This window comes from Bos taurus, chromosome 15 (assembly GCF_002263795.3).
Source record: "Bos taurus isolate L1 Dominette 01449 registration number 42190680 breed Hereford chromosome 15, ARS-UCD2.0, whole genome shotgun sequence".
Taxonomy (NCBI): Eukaryota; Metazoa; Chordata; class Mammalia; order Artiodactyla; family Bovidae; genus Bos; species Bos taurus.
This window is the reverse complement of record NC_037342.1, coordinates 77,458,813-77,472,484: the sequence shown is the minus strand read 5'-3', so window position 1 is coordinate 77,472,484 and position 13,672 is coordinate 77,458,813. Positions and strand designations below refer to the sequence as shown.

Sequence of the window (13,672 nt, the reverse complement as noted above, 5' to 3'; positions counted from 1 at the left end):
TGTGCCCAAGAACAAAATACATATTCTTTTCAAGGGCACATGGTAAATTCCCCAGGATATACCATGTATAAGGTTATAAAGCAAGTCTTAATATGCTGAAAAGGATTGAAGTCATACAAAATACATTCTCTGACCACAGCAAAATTAAATTAGAAATCAACAGCAAAATGAAATCTGGGAAATATACGAATATTTGCAAATTGAATAGCACATTTCTCTTAAGTGACCCACAGGCTAAAGAAAACATAAGTGTTCAAAACTATTTTGAACTGATTGAAAACAAAACCACATATCAGAATTTATGAGATGTAGCTAAAGCACTGCAAGGTCAGTTTATGACTTTAAATGCCTTTATTTAAAAGGAAGAAAGATTGAAATCAGTTACCTAAGCCTCCACCGTAATAAATTAGAAAAATAAGAGCAAACTACGTCCAAAGTGAGCAAAAGGGGACTCCCTGGTGATCCAGTGGTTAAGAGTCTGCCTACCAACGCAGGGGACGTGGGTTTGACGGTCCGGGAAGATCCCACATGCCACAGAATAACTACGCCTGTGAGCCGCAACTGCTGAGCCTGTGGTCTAGAGCCCAGGCACCGCAACGAGAGCAGCCACGCAGTGAGACGCACGCGCCGCAGTGGAGAGCAGCCCCTGTGACCGCAACTGGAGAGAGCCGTGCGTAGCAACAAAGGTCCCGCACAGCCCGAAGTAGATAAATGATTTTTTAAAGTGGGCAAAAGGAAGGAAATAGTGGAGAGAAAAATGGAAGTCAATGAGATAGAAAAGTAATGTAGGAAACCAAACCAGGGTTGGTTCTTTGGAAACATCAACAAAACTGACAAAACTGTAGCCAAACCAACCAAGGAAAAAGGAGCGAGAACACAAATGACCAGAATTAGGAGTGAAAGGGGACACAGCCATCAACTCTACAGAAATCAAAGCAATTACAGGGCAATGCTAATAACAGCTTTATGCTAGCAAATTAAGCAACACAGACGAACAGGAAAAGTTGCTGGAAAAAACATGTATTATCAAAACTGACTCAGGAAGAAATAAAAAGTCTGAATAGATTATAACAAAGAAATTGAAGTAGTAATTCAAAATCTTCCTGGGAAGAAATCCCTGGCGCAGATGGCTTACCAGGATTTATTTGAATTGTACCAAACATCTAAGGATGAAATAGCCCTAATTCTTCAAAAACTCTGAATACAGAAGAAGAGGAAACACTTCCTACCTCTTCCTTTGAAGCCAGTATTCAAAGCCAGACAAAGGCATCACAAGAAAACTATAGATTAGTATTCCTCATGAATATAAACGCAAAAATCCTCAACCAAATACCAGCAAACCAAATTCAGCAGCATATTGAAAGGATTGTACACCGTGACCAGGGGAGACTTGTTACAGGAAGCCAAGGGTGGTTCAACATAAGAAAACTGATGTGACAAACCACATTAATAGAACAAAGAGGAAAAAAACTACACAGTCATCTCAGTCAGTGCAGCAGAAGCATTTGACAAAATCCAGCCTTTCATGATAGCATTCTGAAAACTGGAAACCGAGAATTTCCTCTGTTCAATATCCTTTATTGATACTGGATATTTATCGATAAAAGGATATTTATGGAAAGGAAGAATCAACTTCAAACTCACTAAAACAGCCATAACAACAGTAGGGACAGTAACAAGTGCCGGGGAGGATGTGAAGTAGATGGTAATAGTAACCTTGAAGGCAGAAAGGAGATGTCATGTTAAAGAGCTGTGAATCAATAGATAGAAATGGTCAGAAGAGAAGTCAATTTTATTAGAGGAGGAGTACATACCAAGTGTAATTAGTATAAATGGGATGTAAGTTAATAAAATCGCGGGGGGAAGGTTAAGAAACAGCAAGAGATAGGAAAGAGGAAGCTGCAATGGGTTTACATTCCTACCATGGGAAAAATAAAATGAGCAGGTTTGAGCAGAGAGGGTCCATCTGAGACGTGGTTATGACCGCTCTACTCCCAGGTCCCTTGGTTTTGGACTCTGATCTCACTGTTTTGGCAAAACTTACCATGTTCAGTGAGGTAGAAAAGATGAAGCAACTACCTAGCTCCACCTTATGGAACGTCTGAGGAGGAGTCTGGGAGACTTGAAAGTCTAAGATCAGGGGACTTCCCAGGCAGTCCAGGGTTGAGACTTTCCTTCCAACGTAGGATGTGCAGTTTCAATCTGTGGTTGGGGAGCTAAGCTCTCACATGTTTCACAGCCAAAACACCAAAACAGAAAACAGAAAAAAATATTGTAACAAATTCAATAAGGACTTTAAAAACGGTCCACGTAAAAAAAAATTTTTTTAATAAAATCTGAGATTGTTAAGTCAGTTGACTTGAGTGATATTAGGGGATGTATCGCTCCTAGGACCTCAAGAAATTCTTGGTATCATAAGCCTGTTTTACCTGTCGGTGACCTTGTAGTCATTTCCAGTAAACCAGATGACCACGGATCCCCACTGCCTCGTCGGTTCTATCCAGACATATTTCTACAGAGGGAGAAACACTGGGGCTGAGAGCTCATTCTCCCGATACGGCAGCTTTTGTGACTTGTCCTGTTGATACACATTTGTAGCAGCTGTCTTGATCTTGCCTTTGGATTCATCAAGTGGAGTTAAGCCCACCCTCCTGGAGGAATGAAGAAAACGAAAACTGAGAAGATGGGGCTCCAGGCAGAATCTGGGAGTTTGTCAAGTTAGGAGTCCTGGAGCAACCACGTGCTCTAAGAATGTTGTGGGTTAAATAAGAAAGAGGTTTTGTTTTTGAGATATGTTACTGTGGGCTATGAATTGGATCATTTTTAATGTTACCTAAGAGACTCAAGAAAATGTTGAAATTCCTTTATTAACGACATCTGGTTGCTGGTCTGTACATTGATTATGGTTCCTTGAAAGGATTGAACAACATGGGACTCCAGCTCTTAAATGGATCATGCGTACTCTGCTGCTTTCTCTGCTTTTACCTCCTCTGTGCTTTTACTCCCATTTTATACTCACTTTCTCTTTTGCTTTCCTTTATTATCCAAATTACTTCCTCTCTAAATCTCCACTGTGACAAGATTGCATATAGAAGCAAAAGTCATAATGTGAATCTATCTACTAATGAAAGATTATCTACTTATAAAAGCAGGCCCTGTACATGTTTCTATTTGTTTAATGCATGTATCCATCCTACCCCGTGGTCAAGATCTTTGTTGATGTCAATCATCTGTTGATTGGCAGATATTGCTAACGTCTGACAACATAACGCAAGTATAGTAAAAAATCATTGCAAAGTGAAATTATCCATATAAGTGATGCAAGATTGTATGAAGTCGATGAATATTAAATACTACTTACTTCACTTGCAAAGCCATTGACTACTAAGAATATAGATATTTCTTATTTAAATACTCCTTGTTGTTAAACTAGAATAGTGCTTAACACAGAGGGGCTTAATAAACATGTACTGGATAAATGGATTCTGACTGGAACTTGGACTAAATATATCTATCTCATCCACAGTGCCCACTGAAGATTGCTATTTTACCAGTTCCAGAGTGGGAGGCAAACGGGGAATTATCAAGGAACTTTCTGTCTCCTTACAAGGACCAGAAGATAATACTCTGCTGTTTGAATCAAGGTTTGAGAGTGGGAACCTGCAGAAAGCTGTCAGAGTGTGAGTAACAGAGAGGAATTTCCCAAAGGGATGATGACTGAAATGACTGAGAAGTGTCTTCAGGAATCATGTTAAGGAGTCAGGAGTGTTTTTGTGAAAGAGAAAAGTGATGAGAGATGATTGTGAGGACAATTGAAAAGAATGAAATAATTGTGACTCATCTTTTCCTCTAGAAAAAAAAATTATCCAAACTGTTTTTTCTACTTCTAAAAGAAATTAGTGCACATTTGAAATTTGCTTTATGGACCTGAAATAGACTGTTAGATATTTCTCCAGCTAACATGCCCTTATTCAAGATCGACAGAGAATTGCAGTTCGGGGTCTGCAGCCACAGGGAGCCATGAAAGTCCTGTAATGCAAGGGAGGGAGAGCACGTAACTGAGGGGAAAAGGAAGTTGGGAGGCTTTAGTAAACAAAAGGTTCGTAGCTTTTCATTGGCTGCATCCTTACCAGGAAGGAAGGAGTTCTTCCTGCTGGGCTCCACTACCGTTGTAGGGCTTGAGAGCTCCACCTTCGGGTCTCCCAATTCTATTTAATTAGGGTTTCTGTTCATTAGTCCCTGGCGGCTCAGAGGGACTGGAATGTGGGAGACCCCGGTTCGATCCCTGGGTCGGGAATATCCCCTGGAGAAGGAAAATGGCAACCCACTCCAGTACTCTTGCCTGGAGAATCCCACGAAGGGAGGAGCCTGGTGGGCTACAATCCATGGGGTCGCAAAGAGTCAGACACGACTGAGCGACTTCACTTTCTGTTCATTAACTTTTTACAATCTTAATAAAAATGTTGTTGTCGTTGTTTAGTTACTAGCCCGCCAGGCTCCTCTGTCCATGGGATTTTCCAGTCAAGAAGACTGAAGTGGGTTGCCATTTCCTTCAGGTATCTTCCCAACCCAGGGATCAAACCCACATCTCTCATGTTAGCAGGTGGATTCTTTACCACTGAACCACCAAGGAAGCTCCTTAATAAATACCTAACATAAAAAGCTGAAGTCCTATAATCATAGCTCCCAGATGCAGAAACTGTTTATATGTATTACTTTTTGTGTATATGTGTTAACTTTTTTCTCTCTGGATAGATGTAATATATACAGATTACATGTTTTTAAAAAACAGTATGCATACTGTTTGTTTTTTTAAATACATACTGTTTTGCATGTTGCTTTTTTCCACTTAATAAGTTTTAGATGTTTTCTTATGGCCGTACCACAGATGCATCTCCTTGTTTTTAATAGCTCATGTTGTCCTATCATATGGATACTCTATATCTTATTCACCTTTTTCCCCAACTGATGGGAAATGAAGATGTTCACAACATCTGGCTTAATGAATGAATACCCTTATGCCTTGGTAGTTTTGAGTATTGGTGTTGTTATGAGACAAATCCTAGACATAAAATTGTTGGTCAGGGTTTGATCACTTCAGTAATACTAGTTGTTGTCCAGTTGTCCTCCCAACATGATTTCAGTCCCCATCAGCAGTGTGTGAGAGTGCCTGTTTCCCAGCTCTAGAATGCCAGTGAGATGGAGGCAGAAGGGACATCCTATTTTAGTCCACGCTTCATGAGTTTTGCTTGTGGATGAGCATCTTTCCATGATCTCTGGCATTTGTATTCTGTCTTCTGCAAGTTCAACAAGGTGAACGCTTTCCAGAAATGTCCCCTCATCTTCAAATAAGTGAGGATCAAATATAAAGACAGCACAGAGGGCTTACAGGTCTCTTCTACAGAGATGATATCCAGAATGTAGCTCACATCCAGCAATGGCTCTGGCTTCACTACTGTTCAGTGCATTTCAGAGAGAGGTGCTAAAGTAGTTAGAAACTGCTGTCGGACACTCCTGAAAGATACCCAGGCGCTCACGGCGCGCCCCCCACGCCGCGTGGCAGTGTCGGGTTAGAGGTCCTTCCTGTCCCACTCCGAAGAAGTTTTCTTTTCCCAAGTTCCTGCTGGCCTGATACATGAACTGGAAAACTAGGGAAAATAGAAAATAAGTGTTTGATATAGCAGGCTTTTCTGTTGTTGTAAGGTCTGTTTTTATCAGGAGAAAACAGTATTTGTTTTTTGAGGGGCAAGTGGAGTTACAGAGATATGCTTCTGTGTTCTGTATTACAGGAACACCTTTGAGTATGAACTCACCTTGCGAACTGACCTCTACACAAATAAGCACACTCAGTGGTTTTATTTTCGAGTTCAGAACACCAGAAAAGATGTCACCTATCGCTTCACCATCGTCAACTTGCTAAAACCCAAGAGCCTCTATACTGTAGGGATGAAGCCGCTCATGTACTCCCAGTTGGATGCCAGCACCCACAGCATTGGCTGGAGGAGAGAAGGAAATGAAATCAAGTACTACAGGAACACCGCGGAGGACGGACAGCAGCCCTTGTACTGTCTCACGTGGACCGCTCGGTTCCCGCATGACCGGGACACTTGCTTCTTCGCACACTTCTACCCATACACCTACACTGACTTGCAGCGCTTCCTCCTGTCGGTGGCAAACAGCCCCGTCAAATCTCAGTTCTGCAAGCTCCGGACTTTGTGTAGGAGCCTAGCAGGAAACACCGTCTACCTGCTCACCATCACCAACCCAGCCCGGACCCCTCAAGAGGCAGCTGCGAAGAAAGCTGTGGTCTTGACTGCCCGCGTGCACCCCGGAGAAAGTAATGGCTCCTGGATTATGAAAGGCTTTTTGGACTTCATCCTAAGCAACTCCCCAGATGCTCAGCTCCTCAGAGATATCTTTATCTTCAAAGTGGTCCCCATGCTAAATCCAGACGGAGTGATCGTGGGGAATTATCGGTGTTCGCTGGCTGGAAGGGATTTGAACCGGCATTATAAAACCATTCTGAAGGAGTCTTTCCCCTGCATCTGGCACACCAGGAATATGATCAAGAGGTGAGGCTTCTGTCCGTTGGTCTTACACTGTCAGCTCTGTCTAATGTGTGAGCTCTTTCCCAACAGCATAGGAGTCAGGAATGGTTTTGGGGACAGTCTGTAATGTTCTCTTTGCAGCCATGTGGGTTTGTTAGTTTTCACATTTTTAAATCATGTCTTATCTCTGGGTTGAAACTAAACATGGAGTATTTCACTAGAGTGTTTTACTTACAAGTGAAATGATTGAATGTAAAAGATCAAAAGTCAGGGAGCTCATAGGTCTTTGTGATGAGACTTGTGTAATAATAATAATAGTACCTAACCATTCGTCAGTTCTTATGTACAACAGGCAGTATTCTCAGTGCTTCCCACATGCCCCATTGAGTCTCACATTCGCCCTGTGAGATAGGCACAGTCGATGTCCCCATTTTACATAGGATGAGGAAATTAAGGCCCAGAGAAGTTAAGAGACTTGCCCAAGGTCGTACAGCTAGTTCTCTGGTTGCAGAGTCTGAATTCCTTGTTGCTGCTGCTGCTGCTAAGTCACTTCAGTCGTGTCCGACTCTGTGTGACCCCATAGACGGCAGCCCACCAGGCTCCACCGTCCCTGGGATTCTCCAGGCAAGAACACTGGAGTGGGTTGCCATTTCCTTCTCCAATGCATGAAAGTGAAAAGTGAAAGTGAAGTCGCTCAGTCGTGTCTGACTCTTAGCAACCCCATGGACTGCAGCCTACCAGGCTCCTCCGTCCATGGGATTTTCCAGGCAAGAGTACTGGAATGGGGTGCCATTTGCCTTCTCCAGAATTCCTTGTTATCCTCTTATAAAGAAAGAATAATAAATCAATTTGCATTTTTAAGCCAATGTAAAAGTAGTTGAAGACTAATGATATAACAGCACCCACCTTTAAGGAGCTTCCATTTCACTGGTCCTGAAATTGCAGCACATAAAAACATGTGGACTCACGTACCTTCTCACCGTTATCTGTGTGAATGGCTGAGAGCAGCTTTGGGTTGATAGGCAGAATGGCTCAGAGTGTATATTGGAGTTGGGCAGGCCTGGGTCTGAGACCTGGTTTTACTACTGACTGCTTCTGTGACCACGGAAGCCTCAGTTTTCTTATCTGTAGAGTGGGGATAATAATACCTGCCTTGGGTGGTTACTGTGGGGCTTAACTGAGATAATCCATGTTATCTACTTAGCACAGTCCCCTGCATGTTGTAAAGGTGTGGCATTTTTACCATCATCACAGAGAAGGTAACTCTGTTTAGAAGATTGAATGGGTGTCCTGGTCATCCAGAGACGAGAGCTGAGTCTTAGAGGAACTAACCCTGGAATGTCAGAAACCAAGGCTGCCTTTGGTTCTTTCCCCTCTCTGCCTGTCTCCCTCTTTCCACAGGTCGGCACCAGGGTGGGCTTTCTTTCAGTGGATTTTCTCCTCTCCTTCCACAAGGCCTGCCCATCTCTGCTTTCCGTGACTGGCAGGGCAAGGAGTGCTGGAGACATGTTTCCATCAGGGATGAGGTTGGGGGTCCTTTGAAGGTCATTAAGGGCTGAAATTTTCTTGGGAGGGAAAGTATCAGCAGACATGCTTAAGGAAGAGACTCCGAGGGATCTTGACTATTCTCATGCCTTAGTATACCCACTAAGTCCTGTGTTTGCACCCCCCATAGACTTCTTGAAGAAAGGGAGGTTCTCTTGTATTGTGATTTCCATGGCCACAGCCGGAAGAATAACATCTTCCTGTATGGTTGCAATAACACCAATCGCGAGTTCTGGCTTCATGAGCGGGTCTTTCCTTTAATGTTAAGCAAAAACGCACCAGATAAGGTAAGCACGAAAGGTGATTTCCTGTCCACTGACTGAGGGAGGAGGATAACTCACCCATTCCTGTATGCAGTGTCTGATTTGCCGCTTTGTTGCTCTTCATTATCTTGGGTAAATCCCAGGATGCTGGACTTCAAGACTTTAGAAAAGTGTGGCTTTGAGAATAACATTGTGTTCATCAACCAATGAAAAGATAAATAAAACTGTAGTATGTCCACACAATGGAATGTTATTGGCAGTAAAAAGAACTGAACTGCGATACACCCGGACTCAGATGAACCTTGAACACATTATGCTAAGTGAAGAAGCCAGACACAAAAGGCCACATGTTATATGATTCTGTCCTAGGAAACATTCAGAAAAGGCAAAGCTGTAGAGACAGAAGGTAGTTGAGTGATTGCCGAGGGTGGCATGGTGCGTGACAGCTAATGATGCGTCCTGGGTTTCTTTTTGGGGTAAGAAAATATTCTAAACTTAGGTTGTGGTAATGGTTACACAAATCTGTGAAGATATTTAAGCCACTGAATCATGTACTTCAAATGTGTGAATTGTACGGTATGTGAATAATATCTCCATAAAGATGATTTTTTTTTAAATTGCTGTTGGCTGCTTTGCCCTGGGTATAAGTTCAAACTCTTAGTAGGTAGAATTCGCTACCATCTTCCATCCTGTGGCTGGCAATGGAAGAAGGAATTGAAAGACCAAACGCTCATGTTATATGAGCCTCTACAGAAACATGTGTGTAATACAAAATCACAAATGACTGTAGGACAGTAGAGGACTCATAAAAACAGCTTGAGAGTCTTTAGTGGTTGGTTGAGTAATAGCTCTGTGACAGTTGTATCTGCACTGATTTAAAAGTTGGTTTTCAACACCATAAATAGAGTCACAAAGTGTAACTGGCATTGGAAAGAAGTTAGATTGGGTTTAGAAAAGTATTTAAATGATAGCACAGATTTTTCTCACATAAAGATATAAGACAGGGACTTCCCTGGTGATCCTGTGGTTGAAAGTCCACACTTCTACTGCAGGGGTGAGGATTTGATCCCTGATCAAGGAACTAGGATCCTGCATGCTTCCTGGTCCAGCCAAAATAAAGAGAATAGGAATAAAAATGGCCCTTTGAAAATAATTAGGCCTGAAAAAAATCAAACAAAAGTGTAGGACAAAGGAATCCCCTGGGGGTCCAGTGTGTAGGACTTGGCTCTTTCTCTGCTGTAGCCTGGGTTCAATCCCTGGTCAGGGAACTAAGACCCCACAAGCTGTGCAGTGTGGCTGGAAAAAATATAAATAGGACAAATATTTCATATCTGCAACTTATTTGTTAAAAAAGGAAAAGGAAGCTTTTCTTCCTTCTGCCCTGTTTCCCTCCCTGCCTCTTTTCTTTCTTTTCTTTTTTTAATCTTCCTATTTTCTCCAGGAATCTCTTTCTTTCTTCAAATGAAATCACATCCAGAACCCAGTATCTAAAACTTGAACAAACTCTTTGGCCAACCCAATATATGTTTACAAATTCAAAATGAGGAAAGAGTTGGGGGTGATCATGAAATACGATGGAGGCTGTTGAACTCCAAGCCAGGACCACATTAGTGTTAGGAGGTGGGAGAGTCTGGGCAGAGGTTATAGGGCTGAGGGATACACAAATCACAGATGGAGGATAAGGGTTCCAGATCCGAGGGTTCAAGGTGGGGAGGGGTAGGAAATAAATCTCAGGCTGGCTGGTGCCTTGAATACGAAAGTAAGCCAGCAATCCCAAACAGGTGTTGAAGGAACCCTAGTCCTACAGAATGTCCCTGGGGAAGGTGGGAAAGGAAAGGAAGAGTCCACAGGCAATGAAAATCAGAATCTACTCTCTCCCCTAGTGAGAGTCACAGTCCACAATAACACATTAAATGAAAGGTCCTGTAGAGAAGGCCTGTTTAATCGGATTCATCTTCATCTCCCTGACCAACAAGACTGCAGAACTCATTTTTTCCTCTGTAATATGTATGACAACCCCTTGGTATTTTATGGAGCATATGTTAGAAACTAATAGATACTTCCATTTTTTTTAACCATATTAGTGAATTTCAGACATCTTACATTTGCCAGTTTATGATTAACAGAGGGTTTGGATTTCTCTTTAGTTCTCTTTCCACAGTTGTAACTTTAAAGTCCAAAAGTGCAAAGAAGGAACAGGACGCGTGGTGATGTGGCGGATGGGCATCCTCAACAGCTATACCATGGAGTCTACGTTTGGCGGGTCCACCCTGGGTAAGCTGTCTTTCGTAGATGACGGGCCATTATGGCAAGAGGAAGACAAGCCAAGCACTGGCAAGGTGAAATCCCTTTGAATGTTGGGGAGATAATTGACCTAGAAGATTTTCTTGTCTGTGCTTTAATGCTGAATTCGAGAACCCAAAATATGAGTGTGAAATATCATACTGATGGGGCAGTACAGCACAGGGGTTGCTCAGGGCCTGGAAGTACAGCAGGTCTGAGTTTGGGCTTCCTTTGCGTGCATGCTCAGTCACCCAAGCTGTGCCTGACTCTCTGCGATTGCATGGTCTGTAGCCCGCCAGGCTCCCTTGTCCATGGGATTCTCCAGACAAGAATACTAGAGGGGGTTGCCATTTCCTCCGCCAGGGGATCTCCCCGACGCAGGGATCAAGGCCACATCTCCTGTGGCTCTGCATTGGCAGGCAGGTTCTTTACCACTGAGCCACATGGGAAGCCCTTTGAATTTCCTTTACTTGGCAATAATATTAGTACTTGTATTACAGGTACTACCTAATGAGATAGTGTACATAAAGCATTTGGCCTAGTGTTTATCGCAAAGTAAAACCTCAGTAATTTAGGCATCATGATTGTAAAACTTGATCATTGTCAAAGATTCTCCTGAAATGGACTAAGAGAGAGACCCTGACCAGAAGCATAATATTCTAGAATCAGAGGTGGTGTTTTTAATGAGATATTATTCATAAATTAGATTTGCATTTGCTCATGAAGACTTAGTAAGAAGTCCTATGGATTTTTTTTGTCCCCAGGCAATAAAAGAGACACTCATTTTACCACTGAGGATCTGAAGTCCCTGGGTTATCACGTCTGTGACACCCTTCTCGATTTCTGTGATCCTGACCGAACCAAGGTAAAAATGGGCTCTCAAGACAGGTGGTGATGTCACTGGGATCATTGTCACTTGGGTCCAAAGTCAGCCCAGTGGGGTGACAGGTGATCTTTATTTTCCTCCTCCTATTTTTCTGAAGTTTTTATAATCAAAGACAGTGAGGAAACCTCAGTCTGCACACTCCCGGCCGACGGTAAGCCCGCGTCCTTCCCTGGGAGTGGGGGCCGCAGCGCCCCTCCCTGCAGCTGCCTCTCCCTTGCTCCTGGGCCTCCCTGTGGCCGCACCGGCACTCGCACCCCTCCCTCCCGTCTCAGAAAACCAGGCGTCCTTTCTCTCCTCCAGAACCGTCTCTGCCCTCGGTGCACCTGCCAGCCTCCCCCGTGGTCTCCCTGAGGTCTTGCCGTATCAATCGCCTCTTCTCTTTTCTGGGCCTGTTTCTGTTTTTTTTTTCTTTTTCTTCTTCCTCTTAACTGCAGATGTTCTCAAGTTGCCCCCATCCTAAATCACAAGCAGAGGCTTCCTTTGGCCTTGTTTTTCTGGGAGCTTATTTCTATTTCCCTTTATTGTTCACCTTTTTAAAAGGGAGCCTGAACTCACGGTCCCTAACTCATCTCTCATGCCCTCTCTGGGATGTGCACCCTGGGAACACGTGACATGCACCACTCTGGATGCACTGTACCATAAAAAATACTTAAAGGAGAATTTGGCCTCAGCATAGGGCCTATTAAATCAGATTTGCCAGAGGCTGAAGTCTGAACCACCCCATTCTAACTTTTCCTTCTTTGCTACTCAAAAATATGAAGCAAATCCCACCTTTGCATTGTTCAAGAAGTTTATTAACTACAACCAAGGGAATGGCTAAAGCAGTATTCATTGACATTCTTCCCTAAAAACGCTTTTGCCTGTTCCCACAGCTCATGTAACTTATTGTTCACATGCCTGTAGTAGCAGAGGTTATGGTTTACTCATCCCTAGGTTCCCAGCAATAAACAAAGTGCCTTTCAGCATATTTAGTATATGAATAAATAAATGAATAATCAAGAATAGCTTTTTTTTTCAATTCCATAGTTCATGCAGTGTCTGGCAGAGCTTAAAGAGCTCTTACAACAGGAAATCCATAAGAAATTCAAGGAACTTGGACAAGATATGGATTTAGAAAGAAGCTGGAGTGACATCTCTTTGTCTGACGTTGAATCCAGGTATCAAACTTCATTTCAAAGTAAAACCAGAGAGGTTCTATTTTTTTAAATTATTGTCTTGCTTGCTCTGTTGTGTTGGTTTTGAACCTCGGATGCAAAGTATTGAATAAAATCATGGCAGACTTAGATACACGTTGTTCTTTCAACAACTAAGTATTAAGTGCCTGGTCCTTGTTAGCCTCTCCTCTCGGCTCTGGAAAGGGTTAGAGAGCCCTGATTTGTGGCCCCAGAGTAGTTCTGCTGACTCAGTCTCCCAACAGTCTCTTTAGGAACCTTAACAACCAGACCATCAGGCCAGGGAGGGCGTCGCACTCACCATGTCGCCTCTTGCACTCTGAAGCCTCTGCCTGACTCACAAGGACCTGCCTCTTCACTTGCAGTCTCAAAAACAAAACGCTCCCTGCATATCAACTCCTGCACATTGGGCCCAGTGGGGACTGACTCACAAGCATCCTGACTGCATCCTGACGTGCTCAGCAGGGATACCCTGATGGATTTAGTGAAGAATTATTGACTCCAGTCTGTCAGCCCCAGCACCAGCCTCCATGGGGCTCGGTCCGTTCACGGCATCACACAGAACAGCAGGCTGCGTGTGCAGGTCCAGTGTGGCTGCGTCTCAGTGTGCACACACATGGTTTTAGACATCTTCTGGGGCGTACCGCATCTCACGCTTCTATTCCCTTTGTTAATGTTTTGTGTTATTTCCAAAAGGGACTTTAGAGGCTATTATCTGGCGGCCTCAAAGGCTGCTGCTCAGACTGGAAAAGCCTATGAGAACAGGGAGCTGGAAATTATGAGAAGCGAGAGCTTCCTTCCCGCTGCTTTGCTGCAGGGCTCCTCATTGTGCACTGATGGGAGGGAGAGGAGCACGAACAGCATGAAAGGGCTGAGCAAAAGAGCGGCTGGAGATGCTGTCCTTTCCCAAGAGATCTGGGTTTTGTGCCTAAGACGCTTTTCATATACGGAGGACGTGTCACAGGGCACAGCTTT

The 13,672-nt window shown here is 43.4% G+C and overlaps 1 protein-coding gene across 3 annotated transcripts in view; it reads left to right on the top strand.

Moving 5' to 3' along the window:
- AGBL2 (AGBL carboxypeptidase 2) overlaps positions 1 to 13,672 on the top strand; it is a 29,797-nt gene that overhangs the window by 8,914 nt on the left and 7,211 nt on the right. For all 3 annotated transcript variants that reach the window (XM_024975917.2, XM_010812872.4, XM_024975916.2), the window contains 6 exons: positions 3,527 to 3,680; positions 5,790 to 6,572; positions 8,224 to 8,380; positions 10,504 to 10,630; positions 11,404 to 11,504; positions 12,552 to 12,682. In XM_024975917.2, the coding sequence (XP_024831685.1) occupies positions 3,527 to 3,680; positions 5,790 to 6,572; positions 8,224 to 8,380; positions 10,504 to 10,630; positions 11,404 to 11,504; positions 12,552 to 12,682 (1,453 nt within the window). The remainder of the gene's footprint in view (positions 1 to 3,526; positions 3,681 to 5,789; positions 6,573 to 8,223; positions 8,381 to 10,503; positions 10,631 to 11,403; positions 11,505 to 12,551; positions 12,683 to 13,672) is intronic.